Raw genomic sequence first — 27,531 nt, forward strand, 5'->3', positions numbered from 1 at the left:
ATATTTGCAGGTACAAACCTGGAAAGATTCCCTGCTCCAAGCCATTGACAGTGACGGGTGAAGTCAGTGGAATTTCTGCCACGTGGTGTGTCTGGAATATTACTCTCTTTAAAACTATCTTACTGCACAAGCACCAACATTTACCATAAAACCTTCATACCTGCCATCACCTACAAATTCCTATAGCTATTATATCTTATTTTAAATGACACACCATGACTGGAGGCAAAATACTTACCCTACATGCAAAGTCAGAAGAATCAAATTAGATTTTTCCAGCTACCTTCAAAGATCCAGGCTTCAGATAAAAAGCACAGGCTATGCAGTAGAAGCAGAAAGCCAGCTGCTTGCCAGCCAGACCCTGCCACACAGAAACCCAACAAATTCTGCATAAAAGTACTAAATTTGTAGCTGGTTCCTTGTAGTTGATCTCTTTGGGACCCGATAAGGAGTAAGACTGAGTCTTCCTGTGTTTGAGGAGCTTGCAGACCTCTCTGCTGGTGGATACTGTGGGACGAGTTCAGGCTGCAGGCTGTGCTCACCACAGGGATGTGATTACAGCATCTCGTCTCGTCTCGTGTTTTCATGAAACTCACAGGAGAAGCTCACACTTTTAATATGGTCGAGTTCAAAAGTGATTAGGGAGAAAGCTGATGGCCTGACTGCGCATTTGTTTCACTTCTGTAACCAGGCTAGAAATCCATCCAGCCAACCCTCCCGCTCATCCCCAGCTACCCACGTGTTTCGCAAATACAGGAATTGCTAGAAATGGGACGGGCTGAATCCCCTGCCTTTTGTCTCTGCTGCTTAGCTCTGAGGATAGGAATATGGTAAAGCTGAAATCTGCTTATGCACAACACAGCAGAGAGAAAAGGGTTTGGCTCCAGATGTAACTCAGTATTTCTCATTCCTGAAACACTCCTTTTTCAGTGTTGGAGGAGTACTGACTTTCTGGGACTTTTCATCATTTTGGCACGACTAAATTCTCATTTTCTCTCTCTTTTGGACCCTTACACACTACATACATTAGCATCAATCTCCTCCTCCTTCAGAGAGCACCAAAACTCTCTTAGCATTTTGCAGAGAAGAAATGCTCCAAGGAGTTCACCTAGATAAATTAGAGGAAAAGCAGAAGTTATTCACATCTTAGCCTATGCTTTAAGTCTCAAAAAGAAACCTCCTTTACTTTCTGTACTGGAGAACATCATTCTCAAGCATCCCCTGGCCTGAAAAGATTCATCCTTCTGCCTTATTGCCATTTGTCTGAGCAAAGTGGGGATGAGATTCCAGCAGACTAGCAGCCAGCAAGCCTATCTTTAGTGCCTGTATATGCCCTTAAAAATACTTTTCTGACACATTCAACCAAAACAACCCCTGTATCCTTTCTCCTGCTTTATTACCATGAAGTCTATTGCCATATATGGCCACTGAATGGGGCAGAGCCCAGGAAAGGAGGCGCTGGGTGGCTGGGGAGGGCGGCCGGAGGCATTGCTGCTGCAAGGGCAGAGGTACCCCATGCAAGGGGAGCTGCATCCCCAGCCCAGGCGGAGCAGAGATGCAGACCGCACTTTAGGCTGTAAATCTGAGCTAGGTATGATTTAAATAATTTTCCATCCAAAGCTGCCAGTAGGAGAGAGCAGGAATACTATCTCGTGGTGAAAGCAAGGGATCAAGTCTCAGCCCTCCTGGGTTCTGCCCTGAGATCTGCTACAGCTTGCATTTGTGATTTTCGCCAGGAACTTAAAGAGAAGTTATCCCTGAGAAAACAAACGAATAGGATGTTTGTAGTTCTGGTGTTTTTTTTTTTTAAATTTACATTGCATCTGCTTTTTTTAAGTAATGTATTGTTTTCCATGGTGCTGGTCACACAAACACACTCTGGTTCACAGCCAGGATGGGGTCCTCCGGCTGTCAAAGCACGCTGGCAGCAGTCCTGCAGGCTGGTCAAAGCTCTCACACACAGCTCAGACTGTTGCGTCTCCGGATCATGCCCTAAATAGTTCTTATGCAAACACACTGACCATGGCGTGGTTTGTACCAAGGTATCTAAAACCACCTCTTTGAGACAATAGGGGTGTAAGTCCTGGGAAGTTTAATTTAATTTGCAAAGCCTTCACTGCTGGTGACGATGTGCAGTTGGAGAAAGAACCCAGCCTGACTGTCTTGGGACACAGTATGTTCCTGAAGTTACTTATAAACTAACAAACACTATATGGAAATCACTTGTACAGAGTATGCATCCCCAAATGCACTTTTTCCAGTCAGTTTTAAGGTGTGATCATTCTGCACTTGACTCTACTCAGCTACAAAATGGAGCTAATAACCTCTTTGGGGAACATTACTTAAGCCAAGAAAGTAATGTTTGAAGTGTTTTGAGATCTCTAGCTGGAAATTCCCATAGAAAGTAAAACCAGCCACACAATGTTTACAGTTACAAGCTCAGTTTTGTGCCGATTTAAACTGGTAAAAGAAGAGCTCTGTCAGTAGTTATTCTTCAGTAAAACTCAGTCCACATTAAGACCAGAGCCCAGAAGTTACCTGACTCCCCTCACTAAGCTCAGGGCAGTGAAAAAAAAAGATGTTTCCAAAGACTTTTACAAGAGACAACATGCAGTTATCAGAGATGGAAACTGGGTAGGACAACCGGATTAACAGCCCTACGAGGAGTGTTGCAGGGTCTTTGGATGACTGGATACAGTCACAACCTTGATTTTCTTCTCTCTTCAGGGCAAAAAATCCCTTTTATTACAACAAGTTCAGAACTGACTGAACATTGTCAAAGTGACAGATGCAAAAATGTCTACTTATGCTTGAAAGATTCACTGCTCAATTACAGACCCTCAACTAAAGAGATTGCTGCAAAATGCCTGCACACCGTAAAATGAAGGAAAGTTAACAAAGGGTACCTAACGTTAGGGAAAAAGGAAAATCAAGGCCAGTACTCCAAAATGATAGATCGCTTCTCATGCATGATAATACAGAAATACATTTTTGCAGGAGGCAGTGCTAAGAGGAAGAGAAGGCCTTGGGACCAGACACCATGATCATTTCCTTCTTCTACTGCTCTTCTACAAGAAGCTACTTCAGAACTTAATTTCTTTGGCATCCATGTATTTTTAAGATTAAGAGCAGTTTTCTGTGGCCTCGTCCGAAGGTCCTGCACACAGAACCCATTCATCTGTATGAATGAAGCCACTAAACAAGCATCTTCTTGTAATGTCATGTTCTTAGTAGTCCTTTTATTTTTAATGCAGCATTTCCCAGGGATGCTGACAAATAAATGTAGTTTCAACCAGTCCGTTGGATGTGCTGAGACAAACAGGCAGATTTAAGACCTTACTTGACCACAAATGCACAAAAGCGCACACAGACGCACACATACTCAAGCGCGCATGGGAAAAGCTCATGTTTGGGGCTGAGTGTGTTACTGCACACATTTTTTCATGTACATTTTTGTGGGAACATTTTAGGACTCAAGTCTGGAAAATTCCACCACTTTATGTTGCACACCATATTACTGCTATGATCTCAGCTCTAGCCTGACTTTATACTAGTTACACTCCTTGCTCTGAAAGCTTGACAGGCTCTTAGGTGACATCAGCTATCTTTTTTTCATCAAGCATTTCTTAGCTGGTAAACCTGAAACTCCCTTTGTGGTTTCCAGTCTAGACTTCAATTTGCACTAAGTTTATCAGCTGGGTTTTTTTGGTGTCATCTTTACAAAAAAGGTCTAAAATATTCTGCATTTATTTCACACTTGTTTTCCAATAGATACTTTAAAATTATTTGCTTAAGTAAAAGTATTTTATACCAATTACATCTGACTTAAAAAAAAATCATCTGGTTTAGCTTTCATGGGAAAACCTGGCCTCCAAAGCCATTTTGAGCTTTTCAGGCTCAAGAGTAGATCTTTAATTTGACACTTATATATGAGTTCATGAGAACCTGTTGTTCCTGAGTGATAACCTGGCTCCACCGGCACATATTGGTACAGTATCTTTTACAGCGAAGGTATGTTATGATTAAAAAATGTGATTGCAGAGACCTTTCTCATTGTCAGTCTCTGAATCTGCCCATTTTATTAACTACAGAAATCACACGTAGGTGACAGAGCTGGGGGCAACCCTGCCCCTCTGAGTGACAAAAGGAAAGCTCAAACTGCTTCTCCCAAGACAAAGCAGCGATCTCTTTCTCAGTATAGAAATTTCCTACACAAAGCCACATATGATTTTCAGATGCTCATTTTAAGTAAGGCTTGAATGAAAAAAATAATTATTTTCATAATAAAAAAACCCCAAACTTAAATTTTGATACATTTTTAAAAATACAAAACCCAATGCTTTTATCTCAAAGCGCTATACTTCTTGAAAACATTGGAGCTGTTGCAAGAGCTGAACAGACCATTTTTGGTTAGCTGTTGGATAGGCAATTTGTACTGTACAGAACAGAGAGTGCTGCAGCAGTGCTAAGGACTTGGAAGTTGAGTGTACAGTAGCGTTGCCATGTACTTGAAAGAGTTTTATTAATAGAGAGCTTTGCAGCATGAAGGAACTAAAAAAAGTGCTGTCAGACTGTCTCCAAATGCTTTGCAGATAACATACTGTCCAGCCATTCACCTTCAGCACACATAACTTTGTTAGCATGCAACTATACAAAATCTTCTTTTTTTTTGTTTTTTTTTTTTTAAAGTAGCAGAAGCATCTGGGATATGGAAAAATCTAGCGGCCTGTCTGTGTGGGGAATGCTCTATAAACAATTTAAAAAAAAAAAAAAAAAATTTATGAAATGAAGTCTGATAAATGCCAATTAATTCAGCATTACTAAACCCAAGTTTAGAACAACACATGAAATAATGGTGCACTTACTATGATCTAATTACAGCGGAATTCCCTTGGAAAAGAATATGACTTATGAATTTCTTTTCATTCCAATCAGTGTTTTTGAAACTCTAGGTGAGTTAGTGGGACACTTGGATGGTTTATGAAATGAAGTCTGATAAATGCCAATTAATTCAGCATTACTAAACCCAAGTTTAGAACAACACATGAAATAATGGTGCACTTACTATGATCTAATTACAGCGGAATTCCCTTGGAAAAGAATATGACTTATGAATTTCTTTTCATTCCAATCAGTGTTTTTGAAACTCTAGGTGAGTTAGTGGGACACTTGGATGGTGCTAGATTTTAAAACTTAAAACAAGATACTGATGTTAGAAGAAGCCTAACAAATACATGGCTGTGATTAATTTCTATTAAAAAGACAATAGAGAGTGCATTTTCTAAGCTAAGATACAACTTTGCAGTCAAAACCAAACACACACACACACTAACCGCAAACCCCCAAAAGGTGTATTCAAATATTGCAAAATAGGAAATTACTGATTAATTTTCCATTTACTAAATTAGCCCACAGCAGAACTCATCCCTCTTAAGCTGCATTTTATGTCCCCCTCTTCTCCAGAAAAACTATCTGCCATCAGGAAATTCCTTTGTGTTTAATTTGATTGAATTTGGAAAAATACAATTTATTCTGAGAAAAATAAGTACCATAGAAGGTTAGATCAGAGCACAGCATGGAGAATGCCTGATGAGTCTTATGCATTCAGGCTTTTACATGCATTTAAAAGGCTGGATTTCAAGGTCTTAAAACAAGCTACTGAAACTGCAGTGATAGTTTCCCACACTACTTCACTGACCTCCACATTTGAGACTGGCAAAGTCCAACATAAATACTAGTAATCTGGTTAGGAGCTAGAACTGCAGCCCTTGCATTGGGATTTTCCACATTTGCAGACACTGAACAGAAAGGAGTGGAAGATGACAAAATCCCATTTCTCAGAAGTCTGCATTCCCAGAACAAACCCTAACAGATGATATCCTGCTAAACCAGGATTAGCAAACTTGAATTGACTTCAGGAAGCTGAAGGATTTTTCTCCATCCAGAGCAATTCAAACAGGATCTCCTCAAGAGATCCTTCTTTTTAAAAACGGGACTGTGATGTTGGTATGCCCGATTTTTGCAGGGTAGCCTATGGCAGTTATGCGTATATACCACTCCAGAAAGCAACCTGGGTGCCAGCCCCCTCCACCTTAGGCAATTTGAACCTTCAGCTCACTGCCAGTGTGCTCTCACCACCAAAGCTTTGTGGAAAATGAGCTGAGGACGAAAATGGAAGGGAATTTGCCACCTCTTCTCTCGGTGCCAGATTACTGTGCAATTAGCAGTGCAAACCATATGCAGCCGCAGCAGCAGCAGCTGTGTATTACTGAGCTGCTAGTTGCCCAAGGAGTTGCTCCAAGGTCAGAACATTATTATACTGCATGTATTTCTGCAGTCCCAAATTAGATGGGATTTAAGTGGTCTGGATTTGCCTGAATGTTACTGTCTGTATCTCAGTTTTTAACAGCAACTGAGCACAATGGAAGCACTTTGTGGGTGGAAAACTTCCTGGTCAGAAATCCCCCCTTACCTTTAGCCACTGTTCCGCCTGCTCTTTGCTCTGTACTGCCAGAACCAGGGCATCCGCTCCTTGGTGCGAGATTTTCAGCTCATGCTTTTTCTTTTTGCTGTCTTTGGGAATGTATGTGATACTGCAATCATTCAGGAGCAGTTCCATCTGTGGCTGCTGGTCCTTGGAACTTTTGTAACACTAAATAAATGTAAGGAAAGTTCAAAAGTTAGATACCACCTTTCTGAACCTTGGGGGAAAGCTGTTATTATATGGAAATGCTATTTTTTAATTTTTAATATTTTCCGCGCACCCCTTTACCACATACCACAGAGTTCAGCCAACGCCAACTTTGCATTTCTCCTCCTCATCCCCTCTGTAAAGCAAAATTACTTCCAGACTGACATTAATAGACATCTTTTATTGCAGGACAGGTACAACATATGGAGAGCATTAAGGTTCTCTGCGTTATCCTTATAACTCAACCTTGAGCTTGATCAGGTGGGAAGAGGATGATTTAGGATATCTGTTCACATGCAGCAGCAGAATAAACTTGTACAGTTAACAACTTCAAAGCCTAGATGCTTACCCTGCCCTGCAGCAACAGCCTGGTGTTTCAAGGCAAACCTATGCCAGTGCCTACACGCTGCAGCTACAAAGGTGCTGGCACATGCCCTACTCAGCTGTTTTTTTTTCTTGAGATAAGTAGAAAAATTGTCACACTGTGGAAAGGGGGCAAAGTCACAGGATGGTAACTTTTTTAGCTAATTCAGTTTAATCAGTCACTGCACAAAACCGCATAAATTTCCATGGTAGTTTACTCTGTAAGCTCCTGTATAAAACTACATGACTAACCCGATGTTTTTTCCTTCAGTTGTAAGTGCTATCAATGAACAGCCATTTCATCCTGGATCACTGATGACCTGCTCTATGTTTAAACTGGTGATCTAAAGATTAAGGGTTTCACGTTACACCACTTGTCCTGTAGACCTAGTCGCTATTCCCGTCTTCTAACACATCAGTATAGTTGAGGTTCACCAAGTTGTCATAGAGTGCCAGACTACAGAACAACGTTTAATTGTGTATATGAATGTCCAGTTATTTTATATACTTACGTAAATTGGGCTTTTACTCATGCAAATAAGCACAAAGGCTACAAGGCTAGTATTAAATTAAAGACTAATTAGTATATGCATACATAGAATAGTTGAGTATAAATGTGAACAGAGAAAAGCACATGAACTTTTGCATGTCTGCGGCAGTATTCCAGTCATGATGCAACTGTCAGGAAGACAGTAGCTGTTAAAAGTATGCTATAAACACTACAACTTAGGCTGAGCAAATAGAGCCACTCTAAACCAGCCTCTGCAAATCACTCATAATCCTCCTTCCCTCTCCAAAGCCCATTAACTCAAAGTTTCTCTAGCTTGGTCACAGATTTTAAGTTTGTAACATTAAAAAAATATTAAGTTTTCAAGCTATGAAATCTTGAAAACATACAATATTAGTCTCTTTAAGAAGCAATAAACAGCATGTAATTCCCTTTATATTAATTTAAATATTTTATTTGTAATTATACATTACTAAAACTGAAGTATTTATATATTAAAGGACTTTAAGTGAAAAACTATTCCCTACTAAAAGTTATTTCTAATGTCTAATTCTAATTAAAATATTTTGGTTTTATGATGACAGCTGCATTTATAACACAAGCCATTACTCATCCCTAAGAACATATATTTGTTTTACTTGCATATCTCATAAGTTAAATGTCTAAGTCCTCCTTTAAACAATAAACCAATCTTGTGTAACTTGGTCGTTAGACTCCTATTGTGATTTTTATTTTCTTAAGCCCCATTACAGAATTACTGAAAGACAATCCCTATAAGGAAAAAACCAAAGCTTTTCAGACCACACATGTGGCTAAAGGAAATGAAAATACAAAAAAGAACATATTTCTATACAGAACAACAAATATAATTGTAGAAGAAATATTGTGTGACTTGAGAGAAAATCTGTTTTTTCCCCTCTTTCTTTTCTTCAAGCTGTTATCAGATGGTTCTGAAATTTGATATGATCCTGGTATATGGTGATAAAAATGTGGACTAAGCATAATGGCATTATAACAATATAATACAAACCGAATTGGAATCAACATTCTTTTCGACACTTAAATAGAGGAGGATAAAAAAATTAAATCCTCAGTAACCATTGAAAACTGGCAAATGGATTCCAGCTATGTTTTCAGAAACCTCTTACCCAGACACCTCTATTTCATATTCTGTTATTTCCTATACCGCCACAAGCATAAATGTACTTGGAAAGTGAACACATCTAAGCTATGTTGTCATACGAGTGTAGAATAATGAGGTTCTACATAAGATGTTCTATCACCCGTTAATCAGCTTTTAACATTTGGGATATTGCAGTAACTATTAGTTACATAATTAGTTACAACTGCTGGAAGCACCAGACAGGAAGACACGGAGTGCCTAAGACCCCAACTTATTTATTACTATAAGCATTAGTTCGTTTATAATGACACAGAAATGAGTGTTTCCCTCAATTAGGCCCTCTTTTCAGAAAACAAAAAGACATCTATGAGCAGATAATTTACTAACTTACGGAATCTTTTACTGGTGCCTCCAATCAGAAAGAAACATAACAGATATGCTTAAGGAACAAATACATCCACTTGTTTCTTTCCTTTCTATAATGCAGCTGTGCATCATGTGAATACTGCATCTGTAATTACTGCAGAACAGATGGCAAAGGTTTAGTTTAAAGTGTATACATTACCACGGCATATGCTGCCAAGTGAATGCTCAGTCTAACAAGGGACTTTTCTCTCCAGCGGTCTGTTCCAACAGTTCATACACAAAGCTCCCTATGAGATTTTTGGTCCACAGGGAATGAAAGATTGGATTTACAGTTTCAGCAATTTTTTTTCCAAATGAAATATGTTAGAAGCTAATAGGCCAGACTTTCTTTCCAATATCAGGGAACTGCCTGGGTTTAAGTTTAAGTGCAATAAAAATCAAAGTTCTAAGTGGCTAAATGATACACAATTTCAGTGCTTCTCTGCTTCTTGGGTAAATCATGACCGAACTCTTTCGTGAGGTTACTGTAGACTTGGCCACTGTTTGCAGAACATATTCCAAAAACCAGATTCCTGTAAAAATAAATACATCAACTAAAACGTACAAAGAAAATATAGCTAGATAAAAATAAAAATTACCAGTAGTTTGTTTTCTTTGATAACACACAGTAGTTTGGTCCATTGCCCAAATCGTTTCTTTCTAAGGAGGAAGGCACAGATTTTGGCATCCTTCACCAGATCCATAGAGGCCTCCTCGGAAGGCCACTGATGTCTCATTTTCTTCCCCTTTCCATCCTCCTCCTCTTCATCGTAGGATTCATAAGAGCTGCTCATAGCATCTGAGTCATAATCTTTAAGAAAAGCATAAAAGTGTCATTAAAACATTTAGCAATAAAGTGTACTGAAACAACTGAAAATCTCAACAGGGTTCATTTTAAGTTAAGGCTTTTGAAAGTCAGCCATGAACAAATTACTGTTTCAGTGCTTAGTAATATCAATACATTAAGTTAAATGAATAAGAGATGCTATTCCATTATGAAATTTTATAGAAGACCCATACTGATGCCTGGGGAATTTTAACTGAAAGAATGAGCTAGGAATAAATAGTTAGAATTTTAGGTAGTTTTTTATTATCTTCAAAATATTACTTAGCAGATAACTTCATCTTTTGTAATTCTTTTACAGAGAAACATCTTCATCTTGCCTTATTGCATAATGCAAAATGTAGGCACAGAAGTGTCAATATTAATACAGCATATTAAGAAACAAACACTGAATATGACAAAGGTCACAAGAGTAAATTATGGGGCACTATCTACCTATCATAACATTTCATATCATTCTCAAATACAGCACCTGCACTGATACAATTAATGTTGAATAGACAATGCTGTTCATTGAACTATGGATTCTGCAGAGTTGAAGGCATTCTACAAAAAACGTCTTGTTATGTTATCCTAAACAGTTTAATCCTGCTCTAAGTTCAGTGATGTAATGGCAAGATTCCTTTTTAATTAAACAATCTTTGTTCAGGCCTTTCATTTTCAACAATGCAATCAGCTCTAGCAGTCCCCTCAACTACAGAACTAATTTGCCATTATCACAGAACCCTCTCTTCCACCATCCATACTTATTTACTTGGTTATGTGGGTGTATAAGTAAAGCTCCTCAGATAATAACACCTGAAGGCATGCCTGTTATCCACTGGCACATGCTCCCATGGAAGAGTCTTGATTGGAATATTTTCAGTAGCTGAAATTTCATCCAAACATTTCAAGTAGACTTTGATATATTTTTAGGCCAGAAAGTGGAAGAAAAATCTCTCATTTGCTTTAGTTAGGTATTTAGGACACAGTTGGGATGTAGGAAAGAGATCTGGGACAATTGGGAAAAGGACAAGAGAGTGGATTGCTGGAAAGCTCATTCTAAATCAGTTCCTCCCTACGTGCAGAGTCAGAATGGGATATACCCAGACCTCACATCTCTGAATCAAGACTAGATATTCTGATCCTATTTGTGTTTTCACAAAAGCGTACAAAATAGTTTATCTTCATTCCAAAGTGAAATGAAAATAAAATTTCAAGCTCTTGAAACATATTTTTAAAATTTAATTTAATTGCCATCTTCTGGTCAATTCTGCTACGAAGTGTTTGGTTTGGGGCAGCTCCATACCAGCAAGTGGTAAAAGCCTCAGATGATTAATTAAATTAATTGTAGGAAGTGCTGATTGAGACTTCAAAGTAGAGATTTAAATTCTGCATGTTAAATATCCTACAGGTACTTCCTATGTGGCTCACAAGCAGTCCAAGTGCAGATTTCACGTTAGCAGTAAGTTGTGTGATCAGCAGAGCAACTCTGCTGGCAGAGCAGTTGCAAGTTCATCCAAATCTCTGTTTATAGGAGGATGAAAGCCAACAGGAGCTTCTGAGGCTGACATTTCTGGATTCCCATCCTTGCATTGTCTAACGGGATCTCTGGGGACCTGTTGCCATATCCTGCCCATTAACTACTCCCCATATTTCTCTTCTCCTTGGGTTGTGGGACTCTTGGCCAGAAGAAGAGTTTGCTGTGTGACTCACACGAGGCAGGATGACCACCCTGGAGTACTCATAGCATCCGGGCTGAAACCTTTGCTGCTCTTTGCCACATCCCGCTTCTATTCTTTGTTTCTCCAAACTGCTCTATCATGACCAAAACAAGGCTTTCAGGCTCTGGACACAAACTAGCTTCTGTTCACATTGTAACGTGACTATTTTAACATAAATAGCATAGGCCGTCTACTACCCGTACGTAACAGCTTTAGCAGACATTCAGAAAGTTATGCAGAGAAATCCAGCATGTACATATAATTTCAAAGGGTTTTGAAGCAGTATCACTTCCAATTAATATTCACTGTGAACCGAATCTGGGAAGCAGTAAACTTCCTGTTAAAAAATGCTAAATTGTGGAAGCAAACTGTGTAAAGGTAAGGCTACTAGTGACTAAATCCTGTTGTCTCTTATTGTCTCATCACAATGGGTAATGAAACAGGCTTGACAGTAAACTATAGGTAAGATCTGAAAACTCCTTGTGTATATGTTCAAGTCAACACACTCTTTGGGTTTTGGAGTGGGAAGGGGGTGAGAGAAAGGAAAAAAATACAAAACGTGTAGTAAAGATGAAAAGTGTCTCTCCAAAATTTATTAAGTCTACTAAAGTCTCAGAGACTGAGATTCACTGATACAACATGTTCCAATACTGCTGATCTACATTTTTTTGCATCTTCTGAATTTTCTGATTATTCTAGCTTCTTTTGACATTGGCTTTTCACACTTATCTTCATCAAAATTTTCCACTGTTAGGGGGTGAAAATCACAGTGGACTTTCACATTATTTGTAATAGTATATTCCAAAGATTGGTCTGTAATAATTTAGGCATATTGTACAGACCAGTAGCTTTTAATAAAGAGAAAGAGAGTTATCAGACAAGGCATATACAGTCTTGTTTTCATCTACATGCAAGTGTTGATTTACAAACAGATTATAGGGACTTGGGGAAGTTACAGATATTTCATTTTCATGATCTATATTCTGCAATTTTCTTCTGCTGCTGTTTGCCTTTATAGGTAGGTCACATGGTATGTAAGCCTCCTTGTTATTAATGACATTACAAAAATATTCCATAGGAATATTTACTTAAGATAATTATATCTATCCCAACAGTTGTTTAACAGTTTATTCTTGCACTTCTTACATTTTTAGCACTTCTTTGTCATGGTCTTCTCCACCTCAAACAGTCTGAACAGCTAAGATCACATCTTTGGTTAATACACTGCTTTTGTGGCTTTAATTACCACACACACTGGATTTAGTGGAAGTTCTCTTGAGTGGAGATATATTACTAATGGCATATTGAATTTAAAAGCAACTTTATTACCGATGAAGAGCAGAATACTTTTAATACAAATTAAAAGAGATGATAAGGAGTTCAGGACATAAGAAAATACAGCAAAATCACAGCAAGTGAGATGGTAAGTTACATTAACAGAGATTTAAATGTCTGGATATATATACTTACATTATGGAATTATTAATGAACTTTTAAGGCTAATATCCTAAATATTTTTATGGATTTGGATGGTTAAGTAGAGTAAGAAATCAGTTTCATATTTTGTCTTTTTTTTCCCTAGGCAATCATTTAGCAGTGCTATTAATATTTGTTCTGTTAATATTTTTCTGCCTAAGCATGACTCTTGTTTAATGACAAAACACAAATCAGCAGTTCACCAGATTACAGGGTGTAGCAGGACCACCCTGCAGCATTTCAAGGGGGGAAATGAAGAGAGGAGTGATTTTGCTGCTCTGGTAAGACTGTATGTTCCTTCATTTGCTTTACAATGTATGAAACTCTTTCTTACCTTGAATTTCTTAGGTAAATTAAGATAACTTCAGTTTGTGCAGCGTACAAGTGAAAAATTAATATTCTAAGGTGACTCCTATGCATGTGTTTTAAGAACAGAGATATAATTTTATTCATTTGTTCTGGTTCAAATAATAAAAATGCCTGTAAAATGGGGGAAGATATGCCTTTAATCTTTGGGCCATAGAAAATAACGACTAGTGATAAATCAGCCAAACACAAGTAATAAATTACCCCAGCCAAAAAAAGCAGCAAAAAGGAAAATCTTTGCCTTTTTTTGGCACATAATGTCCTGTTGACTGACCCTGTGTAAATGCTCACAGCAGTCATTTCATCGGTTCATCAGTGTGCTCTCAGCGTAGCTCCGCTTAAGTGCATAGGTCTTTGAATAAGTACTTGGACGTGAGAAAGAGCATTTCTGTGTTGCAGAAAGATGTTCTGGTGGTCAGTTAGGAGGCAGCCCTCTGCCTTTTGAATGAGTAGTCACAAAAATACTGTCATGTGCATCAAGCATGGCTTGTGGGAGCCAGTATGAGTGATTTATCCCTATCTACAATGTGTCATCAGTAATGCTGCAAATCACATCTTTTCAATAATTCCTTTTTTTTTTGATTTGTCTGTTTTAGCAAGTAATTCAGTGCAATAGAGGCATACCAGTAGATCTGCAGATCAGCGCCAGGTTCTGAGATCTCTACATTTACAGTATCACCAGTTTAGAGGGCTTTACTCTAGATGATACTTAACTGGGACTCCTGGCCCAATGCCCCCACCATTTCGTGGTTCAACTTTGTCCAAAAGACCAGTGGCTGCTTTGGACCCTCTGTCTCCAACAGCAGCTGAAACATGTTTATGTGCACCTAACTTGAGCTCCAGGTTAGTTTCCTCTAAAAGAAGCCTGGTTTGTGCACACCAAAACAGGTTGTGCAAATCAAACCAATGCATGGCCAGTGATGATAACCAGAACCGGCCCCAAATGGTCAAAGCCACGCTTACGACACATCACCACAGCACTAATAGACATGTAGGTGTCGAATACTAAAAAAGCTGAAAGACACGGGAATTACCAATTGCTCAGAAACTGGTCTGGATATATATTACTCACTGGAAGTGATATACTCAGGAGCCTTTCCAGGACTAAGTGGCACGGCCTCTTCATAATAGCCTTCGGGAAGGGAAGATGTTGGTAATGGTGGAGGCCCATTATCTGGTGGCTAAAAAAATGAAAAAAAGAAAGAAAAAGAAAAAGTGAACATCTATCACTCATTATGAGGAAGCAGAACCTTCCTGCATGTACTCCGAGTCCTTTGGGGATATAAACATAGTACGATCTTACTTGCCATTGTTAAGGATGCCAAAATCAAGATAACTACATTAAAAGAAGTCCTTTCTACAACAGCATTAAGTGGTAAAAATGTTGAAAAGATATAGTTCTCTTTCTAAGAACTAGAAACTTAAAGGGTCTGTGTAGGAAAGAGATTTCTGTGCATAGAGCATTTTACCGTGTTAAGGCTTATTTATTAGTATTTTACATCTAAAATAATTCGTATTGTAGCAGTGAACAACAGTTTGGTTGGACAGTTTAGAAAAGCTGAATAGCCTGGGCTGGCAGAGATAAAGGACAGATAATTTAGAACATATTTTCATGATGTATTTTGTTTTTCAATGGCAAATCAATTCTTAACATAGACATTAATTTTTAAAATGCTCTTTCTACATAGTGAAAACTGAGCTACAACCTAGGAAAAGTTTGAAACATCAAGAAACTATTATATGATAAAATAAATATTTCAAATACCAGGTCAAATTTTAAAATGCTTCTTTTCTAAATATAAACCTGTTTTAAATTTAAAACTGACCTACTGCTGGTATGTTGATATAGTAACAAAGTAAATTTAGTACTCTATGACTTCTTCCATATGACTCTACTGTTCTATTTCCTTAACAAGTACCAAAATAACTGTATTTTATAGAACTCATTCATATTTGCCACAGGTTTTTAGTTCCATATTTTCATACTGGAGAAAATACTGAAGTCTTTCTCCAACACCAGTGGTTTATTGTATGATTACAAAAATATAACTTGTAAGTAGAGTCTCATTTCTGCAGTAACATTTTTTCAATACATTTTTCTCTTTTTTCGTGTAATGAAAGAGATGTAACGGTGTTTGTCTGCATTGGACTGGTCCAGTCTAAACTCGGCGAACGAACAGAGATACTGAAGTAAGAAACTAGTCAGGGTGGGCTTTGCTCATGGTCAGATACAGACACTTCTGGAGTGCAATTCAATGGGCTGAACAGTCCAGTAGGAGCATGGAGCCTTCTTCCACATAATATAGATGAAGCCACAGTGCCTAGACTCCTCTTTTGCTATTGACCTAAGGTTACCCAGGAGGAAGCGGAGCTTTGATAACACGTGGCATTAACTGTAATGAAATTAATTCTGTGGGCACTTTCAGGCTTCGATTCATCATTGCAGGTTTCTGAGCTAGACATCTCCAAATCTCATTACCAATTACACATCTATGCCAGACACCTAATTCTTAACAACATCAGCAAGACGAGTCCCACCCTTAGTGTGCTCTGTAGTTAAATTCATATCAAGTAGGTTATTCGACCTTGCAGGTAAGTGCTTGTGTATTCTCGATGTGCAGGAAGGCAAGGAACTAGTGAATAAACCTGCCCTCATCCATCCAATCCACCACTGACTTCCCTTTGTGCACTGAGTAAAATCAGAAACTTCCTCACGAACAATGAACCGATTTGTGACTGAACACAGAAATTCTTGGTCAGATTGAGATTTACACTAATATTACTTCTGTATCAAATGATACAGCCAACTTCATGTGTCACACTCAATTACAGATAAGAGATGGCAATTACTGTTATCTACAATGTGAACCAAATGATTTTTCCTCACAGACCAGTTTTGCTAGAGAAATTATCTGTCAAAGAAGCAAAATAATGAAAAAATACGACTTTTAGTTTCCCTGTGATTCTGCTGAAAAAAACCCCAAATTGCAAATCTGCACATAATCACAAAACAAATAGTCTTTCCAGGTTAGCTGCTGCTGTGCAACAGGTGTAAGGGACATGAGAAAATATTACATGTTCATTAATATTGGAAAATTGACAGCACATTATGAATTTTGCCTTACACACCTGCACACATCAGCTCTGTGTGGCCTGGACTGCTAGACACAATAGGGGGAACTGCCTCCAAAGAGTTTGTATTTTCTGCCTTCACGCAGGTAGGCACAGCCTTGCTCGAGTGAGTCGGGGTCAAGGTTTGCTCCTGGGGCAGTGTAGATTCATACCACCCCTTTCATAAGACAGATATATTAATATCTTGGTCTAGCCTTAAACTATTTTCCCTGTCAGGTGTATATATGATATATGAAATTCCTATCATTATTAAACCTAATTCACCCAGGAAATACCCATCCTGAGAGCCATTCCAATTTTGACTTGACACAGCACCAACGTTTCAAAGCTATCTTTTATCCAGAAACAAATAAGAGGTTCCAATAAAGATCGGGGGGAAAAAATTCCTTGTTTTTAGACAAAATGTTATTCAGAAAGAAAGAAAAAAGGAAATGAAACACAAATGGTGCTTGTCTGAATTCGACCCTGCTGGAGCACCAGTTACTTCATACAGCTGGGGCGGGCTGGGCTGTGCAGCCAACGTCAACACAGATGGAATCCATTGCTGAATTAACCAGGCCCTCCTTTCTGAAATGCATTTTGCAGTGCTTGCCATAACAAAGTTGAAAACAGTTATAAAAGAGATTTAAAAAAAAAAATATTAGGAGAAACAGAAACATCCAACATTAAATACTTTCTGATTAAAGCAAGGATGCTTTAATATTGAAAGAAAATCCAACTGATTAAATACAAAATAAAAATACCTCACTCAAATCTGTATCATAAACAGCTGCATCTTTTGGGAGCTATGGAATATATGAGTTTGAGCATCAAGAAATGTAAAAAGTACATCTGAGCATTCTGATATTACTTACTAATATTTACAGTGCTTTAATTTTTTTACTATTGCTAGTTGTATTGTTTAATTCTTTCAACTTGGCAATTTTTTAGTGGAAGAATTTTGATGAAGTTATGAATTATGAACGGAAATAATTCTTGATTCAATAACTTTTCATTAGTTTACCTGAAAAATAAAAAGGCCATAAAACCACAAAACTATTTACATATTCTATAAAAGGATTAAATCTCAAAAAACCCTAGAACATGTGTAGTTTGAGTGGTATCAGGAGGAAAGACCTGGCAACCTGCAAAGAAGGCATTAGCACAAATTCCTACTTTTATTTTTTTTTATGACAGGCCACAGGGAAGAAAACTAGAGAACGCTGCCTTTCAAGACAAATAACCTTGCTCAATCACAGGAATAAGAACTGAGTTAGAAAAAAAATTACCACTATTTTTATCTCATTGGAGGAAAAAGGACAAAGATAAGTGAGATATTGTTGCCCAGAATAATACCAGTAATACTGAAGCAATACTGACAAAGATGTTTGTCAGGTGCTGGGTCTGAGATCAAATGAGAGATGCTTTATTTGAAATGAAGAAATGCACGGCGTAATAATTACACTACAGAGTTGAGATCTCTGAAAGACTGGATTGTGCACGGGCTGCCCAACTCCAGTTTACAAGAGGGACTGTTGAGAGAAAGAAACAAATATCTCCAAATAGTAAGCAATATTTACCTGGATAGTAAACCTCATTATTCTACTGGACGCTATGAAACAGACTTAGTGGAAATATTAATTTTATGGTGTATTATGGCCTTCCCCTCCACCTGCCCCTCTGTGTTCCGCAGACCACAAATAAACTCTTTCTTTCTTTGTCCTAGGAGATAAAATACTTTATTTCCCCCTTCTGGCCAAGGGTACCTACCAAGATAGGCAGTAACTTTTGTTGTACGGATAGTCTAGCTGATATCTGCTGACAATACGGAAGTATATAGTGTGGAAAGCAGTATGAAAGATAGAGGAAAATAAATGTCATCGTACAGGGGCCTGAGGATATAAAATCACTTTACACCCCAATGAAGACTTACACTGTGTAGGAAATAGAAAGAAACACCTCCCTTTATGCGATGATTTAGGACGTGGAGATTTTCAGTGCAAAGCAGTGACTTCAGCAGAGACTGTCAGTACATCCGCGCTGCAGGAAAAGGCTGCCAGCAATTCAAGGGCCATGCTCGCACGTGTGTTATTAGATCAACCACCAATTCGGATCCAGGCAGACCGTGGAGCCAGCTGCTACGTAACCCCTCAACACTGAAAGCAGCAACATGAGACTGGAAAAGCAGTCACACGTTGGTGATGCATAATAAAGCTATTCAGAAGGCAGCAGGCAAATGTGGGCTGTCAAGAAGAAACCTTGACACATGCACATGCCATTTGCTTTGGACCAAGCTTAGACTTGACCTCTGTACAACCCCACCGCATCCTCAGCCTGGAGGGGGAAGAGTGCTCACACGTATGTGATCCCTCTCCCCACATGTAAAAAAATGGATGTCCAGAAAGCAAGATGAATCAACAAACTGAGTACCAATATAATTGGCAAAATTAGACTGCACATCTCAACCAGGCTTTGTTGTACCACTGTAAAGGCTGGAAATTGGGCACCAGTACTTGCCACACACTTGGTATGAAAGCCTTTAGATAAACTCAAAATCACTAAGGCACTAAAAAGAAATCACCATTTATTGCCAGCTATTGAGGACCTGCATGGACATTGGATTTATTCAGGAAAAAGTGCTGACTATATGGGATGTTAAGAGCATATTGAGCTGTGCAGGAGTGAAATATTAGCCTGAGCGTAGACAAGCAGTAGTTGAGAAGTATTCTTCATTTGACCTCAACAGTGTATTCCAAAGTTATAAAGTTTTCAGCTTGTCAGCTGGACCCTACAAAACCGGGAGCCAAATAATGTGAAAGAAGTCTAACAACTTCTCTTTTCAGCTTCTGAGCACATTTGACAAAAGACAGCAAGCCAGCCAGCCAGACACCAAACTCAGCTTTTTGGAGCAGAGTAATCCTGTCCGTCCCAGCACAAGGTGGGTGACACAGCTGCATGACAGGCTGTTGGTATAGCCCCACCCAACCATCGCTGAGTGTACCCAAGCAATTACAGCACACACCTCTGGGACACCAGTGCTACCAGGAAAAAAACAAAAGGAATTGCCCAAGAAATCAACAGCCAGAGTCAGAGATGATGGGAGGCCCAGCAACCCCCAGCAATCCTACAAAGAGCTGAACTGGTAACCTGCCAGCTCCTACTGCAGTGCTGAACAGATGAGGGCAAGGAGGAAACGCTAGCAGAAGGGACTACCAGGCAGAGGATGAGTATAGGCACAAGCACAAGCAAAGCTTTTCCTTAGCGTGATCCTGAACAGTGACTTGAGCAGGTTTAAGACTAAGAACAAAAGAAGGTACACACTTTGCACACTGTACTCCGGGGAGCGGAGGTACATCTGACACAGCCTAAGAGTGTGTCTGCTGACTCAGGGGTGAATGCCTAATTAAAGGTATCTCTGGAAAAGTGCTTAGTATGTAGAGCATAGTGACTGCAAACAGATCACAGCCTCAGAAAGCACAGCCTGATGATGGGAAAGGGATCTGAACAGACTTGCCCGCATTTAAAGAATGAATCAGGGCATTCCATAGCTCCACAGTTTGATCAGAAGATCTTCTGGAGAGCATTTACACAGGAATCTCACCAGGAACTGAGTTACCGTTTCACAAAATACAGCACATCTGAGTTCTGCTTAGATAACACGATAACACCTTTACCTAAGCAACAGGAAGGTAAAGATGGCAATGAAGAGGACCAAATGGAAACAGTAAGAAACCAACACAGTATATCGACCGAGCAGAGAACCCAGTTGGTTCTTGCATCTCTCTGATGGCAACATCAGCCTGTGGCACAACCCAGGCATAAGCTTAAGTCTCAGTTCTTGCTGTTGTATTTAATTAACATTTGAGACATTAAATAAAACTGAAAAGACTGGAGCACAGAATGCACCACTGAAAGGACAGATAGCTGGAAGGAGTTACACCCAAACTCTATGGAAGACAGGGGTGGAAATAAACTTCAGACTCTACGGAAGTAACAGAAGATCTAAAGAAATAATTAAAAAGTGAAAAAGAATGAGCCATAAACAAAACCACAAGATTTCTGTATCATTCAGATTTTATAATAAAAGATTATTACACAGCCAGTTGGAAGCGTCACTCAGACAAAATAATAGAGTTGACTCATATCAAGAAAGGGTCTGGGTGTACCAAGAAGAGAAACGGGCTTTAATTAATGCTGGGGAACACTTTCATGCATATTACATGAGAAAGATGAATCTGAATTTTAAGCAGCATGGGGCCCTCATTCAGAGGTGGTTATTGTAACTGTGCTCAAAGAAATGTCTGTATTCCCCAGCAAAGACAAAATCACCTACCTATTCCAGGAGTTAATAAGCTCATCCACATATATGACACGACAGTGCAGACAAGACAACGCAGTACGGTAAGAAAAGTGTGGGCCACACCATTTCTACCAGAACAATATTTTGTAAGGGCCCGAGCACTAAAGACTTTCGTACTTACTGGCCTAATTCCTTTCCCATGTGTTTGTGCACAGCACATGAATGAGTGTGTTTAGAGAAGTAAATAGGCTGGTTTCTAACTATCAGCACAAGGAGGGTGTTTTATGCACACATATAGCATAGAAACAAGAAACGAAAAACCTGAGGGAGCATGTTATGAAAAATGGTGGAACAACATCCTATCAAATCTGTGGTATTAGTAATTTAATAGCTTTCGTCTGTGGAGGTCAAAGTCCATCAGTATCTAAGACAGAAAAGACAGAAAAGAAGGCATACACCTTCCCAATTATCATAGAAAGAATCTGGTAAAGCAGTTCAATCCTACTCTAAATCTGACCTGAGCTCACCCAGTTTAAATGCAAATTTCCATCTCATTCTGGCAGCTTAGAAATGAAGACGGCTTTGAAGTACAGTGATGTGCATTGTTATAAGTGTATAATACAAGCGAATTGAGAAGGAAATTACTTTAACTAAAACTTTTCTGTGATACCATTTGCAAATGTGAAGTAAATAATCAACAATAAGGCACCAACGCCCCTCAGGGGAAATGGGAATGGCAACTACAGTGTCCTGCAAGACAGAACCAACAAAAACTGGGCTGCAAACACTTCTTTGTCCTTAATCCTTGTGCAATGATATATGAAGACCGATAGTATTCCACAACCAACTGCATCATGTCCAGAAGACTCTGCTGTTTTGGTCACTCGTGATCTAAAACATGAACCTACAGCAGGTACACAGGAGAAATACAGAGTTAGTTCAATAGAATATAAACTATAGCTCAAAATGAAACCGATAGAGCCTTTCTTATACACAATGGAGTGAAATGAAGCTTGAGAGGAATATGATTGTGATTTCAAAGGATATCTGAGGCACAGGTACCAAAGTGTGGAAAAAGGCTACTTAAATACAAAGACAAAAGCTGGCAATGAACACTGGGATGGTGGAACAGCCTTTCAAATTGAAATAGGCGTTAAAGAAACCTAAATGCTAGTAAATACCTTTTGGTAAGTTTCTGAAAGGGTTAATATTTTATAATTGCCTGCAGTAAGAGTGACTGCACTGAATAATCAAAAAGGCCCCTTTAGTTGTTCCTTCGTTATGGAAGAACTTGTTGAGATTTGTTTAAACTGAAGCTATTAGCCAGCTCTGAATGAAACAATTGAATTTTTGTTGAATTTGCTTTTCTTGCTTTTAAAAATTTTCTGCAAGGAGAAAAACTCCAAGGCTAATACTATCTTAAGATTATCTTTTAAGAAGAACAGAGAATAACAACTGCTTTTCAGTGTTGGAAGAAAAAGCAAGATGAAATAAGCATTCATAGGTACCCACCTGGCACATAAGCCCCTTGCTTTGGTTATGAGACTAGTCTCACTGCACATTTTAGAAGAAGCTTTAAGACTGGCACTTTTTTTGTTGTTGCTCAAAGAATGATTAATGTAATTGGTGATGTATCACCTCAAAAATCCTTTTGATTTCAAGAAGATTTTTTTCTTCTCCAAGGACAGTCTCCTTTCAGCATTTTCTAATAAATATCTGAGAGTATACCTGACAGGCAGCCAGATAAAGGGAGTCTGTCAAATTGCTTCTCCACAATAGGAAACCCATTTATATGAAACACTCCTACAGAGTGACTGTGTACATTGCAGGAAAGGGTTGGAGGAAGATGACCTATCCTTTTGATTTATACCTACAGGGGTTCTGGCATCTTGCTGGACGCTTGCTGAGGTTAAATAATTATTAAATTGTCAATATTCCAAGAAAAATAAAATGTATACTCAATTTTACTGTGAAAATCATGCAAAATAGCTGTGCTGTTTGTATTTGATTTTGTTGGACTGCACAGTGCACTGAAATCACTGGCTAGAAGTATTCTGTCACTGTCATGCTGTGGATAATTTATGCCAGTAATCCTCAGGCGCATCTGAGCGGCAGGACCCACTGGATCTTATTCTATTGCCTCAGTGGAAAACGTACTTCAGGGCAACTTGGTGATAGTGCAATGATGGGACCCCAGGTGTTAAACCACCAGCAGCATTGCAAAGTACACACAGAGCCTTGCCTCTGTTATTCCTCCAAACCCATCACCTAGCACTGCACCTTGCACAGGGAAATATCACAAAAGTAGCTGCTGATAAAGAGCTGGAGAAAGCAGGCTAAAAGACACAAGCCCTTGCAGTAAGGAGATACAAGAGGGGCGAACCAATATCACTCCCCTTCAGACACCGTGATCTCCTCCTCTGCTGCTGACCCGGACAAAGCTCCACCAGCTGCTGGCACTGTACTCATGCTCGCAAGCACATACTGACGCACCCAGGCAAGTGGTGTTTCAGTTCTGCAGGAGGACTCTGAGCTGCCCTTAAGCTCACGTCCTTTATCCGCAGCTTTTACTTTGCCGACCATCTGAAGGAGCTGTATGCACAGGCTAAAGCAACCAAGGATTTGTGCTTTCTAAGCCTGACGGAAAGTCTGCTAGACCAGATGAAAGCAAGGGAATGTATACAGAAAAAAACAATTACTAAGAGATTGTGTCCTTAGTGATTCGCTTCATTCAAGTATATGCAAGGTCCAACTTTGTCCCTCGATTTTAAGACCTGATCCAAAGCCCACTGAGTCCAGGAAAACTCTCCAGGCTTTAATGTGTTTGAATGACTGGAGACTTAATTTAAACTATTAACAGCATGTTTCTAAATAAAATTAATTCTATACTCTTTGTTCATGGGCTGATGAATAGCAAAACTGATACAAGATTTGGCCTGAGCAAATATGCAGGTCTATTTACAGATTTACAAAGGAAACCTTGCACAGCACCTGCCCACACATAATTCTGGCTCCTGGCACTACTTTAAGAAGTATTGAATTCCTTCCCACCCACACATCTTTACATAAGTAAAAGCTTAAACATCAATTCAGACTAAACATTTTTGAATGCAGAATCCCTTGAGTGCCATAAAAAGAAACAGTGGTGTAAATGAAACTTTAATTTCCATCATGCTCAGTAACTGATGTGCTAAAAACATAGATTTTAAAACAGTGCATAGTTTATTTGAAGTTATTGATTCCCACTTCCAGTAAATTCCTGTGTTCCAGCAGCACATTGTGCTTCCACTGGAGGCTGAGACCACCACTAGATGTTATGCAGCAAGTGGAAAAAGTTTCTGTCCTGAATGGCTGACAAAAAGAGGTGCCCTACAACACGACTTCCAACTTGCCAGGTTGCCAAGAAGGGCAACCTGGAGCAGAATTTCCCAGCCTCTGGTGGGCCCAAGGGATTTCTTCCACTCGACTACTAAAGCACGGTCTATGAAAAGTGGCTAGGAAAGGTAGCTCAGCATTTGTGTCACTGAGCAATGTAATTATGTACAGTTTTTATAGAGATCGGCATCATCACCTACAAATCTTTAGGAGTCCATTGATTGAGGGTAGGTTGAAAATCACCATGCAGGAACATTAATGGAAGGGAAAATTAGATCTTAGCCACTGTCACTGACGTCCAGCCTGGTGTAAAAAGAAAGATAATATGACAGTCTCTGATTATATCTAATAATAATGAGGGGCTAACACAGAGGCATCTAATAGAGAAAGGTTTCCAAAAAACAGCTAATGATCAATTCCATTAGCTCAACGTGACTTCAGGAGAAATCTTTAAACAGTCAGACTGCGGTTTGAGCTTGCCCCAGTGTTCAAAGCTCAAAAAGCTGATGGTTTTGTCCTTCCCTCCTGACTCCACCTCGTCTTTTGCAGGACAGCAGCAGTCTGTCATCTTTCTCACAAATTACGATGTGCTACTGTCTTAAAATAGCACAACTCATAACCCGTATTTGGATAACGCAGGACAACGAGAGGCCTGGGACATTTCCTGGATGATCTCAAAGTGGCACCGACACCAGACAGGGAGGCGAAAACCACCACTGCCTGACAGCAGCAACAGAATTGCAGAAAAATTGGCAAAAATCAGCTTCGGACACTATGGAAAAACCAGCTCAGCTTCGTGACTTCACCGAGATGAAAGCGTCCACAGCGTTACGGGCAGGTCAGAGGGGAGGGCCATGTTCAAACTCCACTTTGCCAGGCTCAACATGGGAAGACCGCGCTCCAGACCAGCCAGCTCTAACTGTGTCAACTTCCACGGTAATTCCCACTGTATCTCAGAGAAATATTTTTGTTACTCCAAAATCCAAACGGAGCTACTGCAAAAAACAGTGTTGACCTCCTGGACCTAATTCATGCTTCACACCATTTCACTCGCTGCAGCTGTACCAACTTTAAGGGAATTTACACATTAGTATAGAAGAAAGGAAAAGTAGGTCAGTTGTCTTTAGAAAAACAACCTGAATCTTCAGAGCCAATTTATTAAACTGAACCTACATAAATATGAAAGAACGAGGATCTCAACTGGCTTCAGTTTATGAAGCTAGGACCTGAAGTCTGCATTTCAAAGGCCTGTGCATTTTGCTTAATTTTCCTGCCTCTCATCAACCCCTTCCCTTGTAATTTATGCTATATGCATCTTGAATTAAAGAAAAACAATCATTTTCAGGCCCTCTTAACCATGAAATGGATTCTCCAGGTTTCACTGCATATTAATAAGACCACTTTCGCATCCATTCAAACCTATGCATAATTATTTTATAGTATCCCTTTTAGTTGAATTTTGCTACAGTATATATACCAACTCTGGATATGAATGTTTCTAATGTAAACATTCCCTTCCTATAATGATTTCAGCATATCTCATTACATTACGTAGAATTAAAATTGGAAAAAAAAAAAGTCTTGTTCAGGTCACAAACCAAAAGCTGGCAGCGCTTAGGGAGAAACTATGATTAAAGTATTCTACATAATAGGTTTGTTGGGTTTTTTTACTTTGTTCTGCAGTACATAGCATTATTCACCATCAAATAAAGGTTATTATGAAAGGCTGGCCAAGAGTTTGATCTGATAAATTAGTTCTTATGTTCATGAGATGCTACTGGCTTATATATCTCTTAGAACTGGCCATAAATGCGGTAACAGAGTAACACACTAAAATGAAGCAGAACATCAGTCATCCGGCTGTTCTGCCCCCGTAAGCTGCATCTGTATTTCCTGCTTCAGCCAATGAACGCAGGTCTCCACGGATTGCCCTTATGACCATGCTCAAAATTTTCCACAAGTGAATAAAAAGATGCTTAATTTATCCGATTAGAGCTAAGACTGTGTTCACCTTTCAACAAGCTAAACCATGATTTGCTTACACTTCTCTAACAAAAAATGCTGAAAATGTTTTCTTCAAATCTACTGTAAAGTCAGTAACAGAGGAGCATTAAAAATTGTTTATAGCTTATTCTGTAACAAGACAGCTGCTCCCAACTGGAGGAATTGAATTACAGATCTCAATCAGTATCTTTGCTATAAACATCTCCGAGAACATACACTTCTACTTGTTCTGCAGGGAATTTCCTAACCAGAGACTGAGCACAGAAGGGCACTAAACACTTTATAAAAAAAGGAAATATTCTTCCTTCATTTTAAAACTCTCTACTTTCATTTTTCAGCTATCAAGAGGGAGTCTTCTCATAAGGCTTGCTCCAGGGAAAGCTGCTCCTTAAAATAGTAAGAAACTGGCTGGGACCTGTGGGCTTGGCCAGGCCAACCTCCAACACAAGGCAGGTCAACCTTTGAAGTTAAGATTAAGTTTCTCAGGCTTTTGCCACTTGAATTTTGAAAATCACGAAAGACTGCAATTCCACAGCCTTTGCAGGTGACCTGTTCCCGGGCTTATTTCACCATAGGGATTTTTTTGCCTTCTCTTCTGCAAGTTGAACCAAATTCTCTCAATCAGAGCGGAGTTGAGAGGAATAATCATTTCCCCGGACGTGCAGGTTCCTTCCCCTTGTAACCATTTCTGTTAGTGCTTATCACAAATATATTCTCTTTTATATATATTTATATATTTAAATTAACACTCACCAGCCACTGCTGAGGTATTTCTGGCAGAGGCATTTGAGGAGGCGCTGGCAAACTGTTGGCAACTTCTTGCTTCTGTACATGTTCTTTTATTTCAAAACCTGTGGAAGAGCAACACACATCGCTTAACACTTCAGTGGATGCAAGTGGGACATTTTTTCTACATGTGGACACCACGCCTGACTGTCACACACTGAAATCTGGCATGCAGTGCTGCTCACAACCTACCTCCCAAGCGCGGTTACTGAGGCAGGACTGGAAGAATGCTGGGAATTCAGGAATTTAATCAAGCAGAACAAACACATACTTACTCTATATGATAATGACATATATGCTATTTGGATCAACAAATACCAGACAGAGAAAAAAATTACAGGAAATCATTCTGAAATGCCTATCCATCTGGAACTGAAGGACTTAAACAGCTACAATTCAAACACACTGCCAGGCGTCTACCATACAGATAAAACCGCATATGGGGGTAGATACCCCACTTGTAAATGTCTCAGTGG

The 27,531-nt window shown here is 39.2% G+C and overlaps 1 protein-coding gene across 1 annotated transcript in view; it reads right to left on the reverse strand.

Annotated features, from left to right (window-relative positions):
- AFAP1 (actin filament associated protein 1) overlaps positions 1 to 27,179 on the reverse strand; it is a gene marked incomplete at both ends in the record, with an annotated part of 47,014 nt that extends 19,835 nt beyond the window's left edge. The window contains 4 exons of the mRNA XM_009573040.1: positions 6,473 to 6,652; positions 9,690 to 9,901; positions 14,552 to 14,660; positions 27,023 to 27,179. Coding sequence (XP_009571335.1) covers positions 6,473 to 6,652; positions 9,690 to 9,901; positions 14,552 to 14,660; positions 27,023 to 27,179 — 658 coding nt within the window. The remainder of the gene's footprint in view (positions 1 to 6,472; positions 6,653 to 9,689; positions 9,902 to 14,551; positions 14,661 to 27,022) is intronic.
- Between the last annotated feature and the right edge of the window lie 352 nt (positions 27,180 to 27,531).

The sequence above is a fragment of the Fulmarus glacialis genome, unplaced genomic scaffold (assembly GCF_000690835.1).
Source record: "Fulmarus glacialis isolate BGI_N327 unplaced genomic scaffold, ASM69083v1 scaffold14322, whole genome shotgun sequence".
Lineage (NCBI taxonomy): Eukaryota > Metazoa > Chordata > Aves > Procellariiformes > Procellariidae > Fulmarus > Fulmarus glacialis.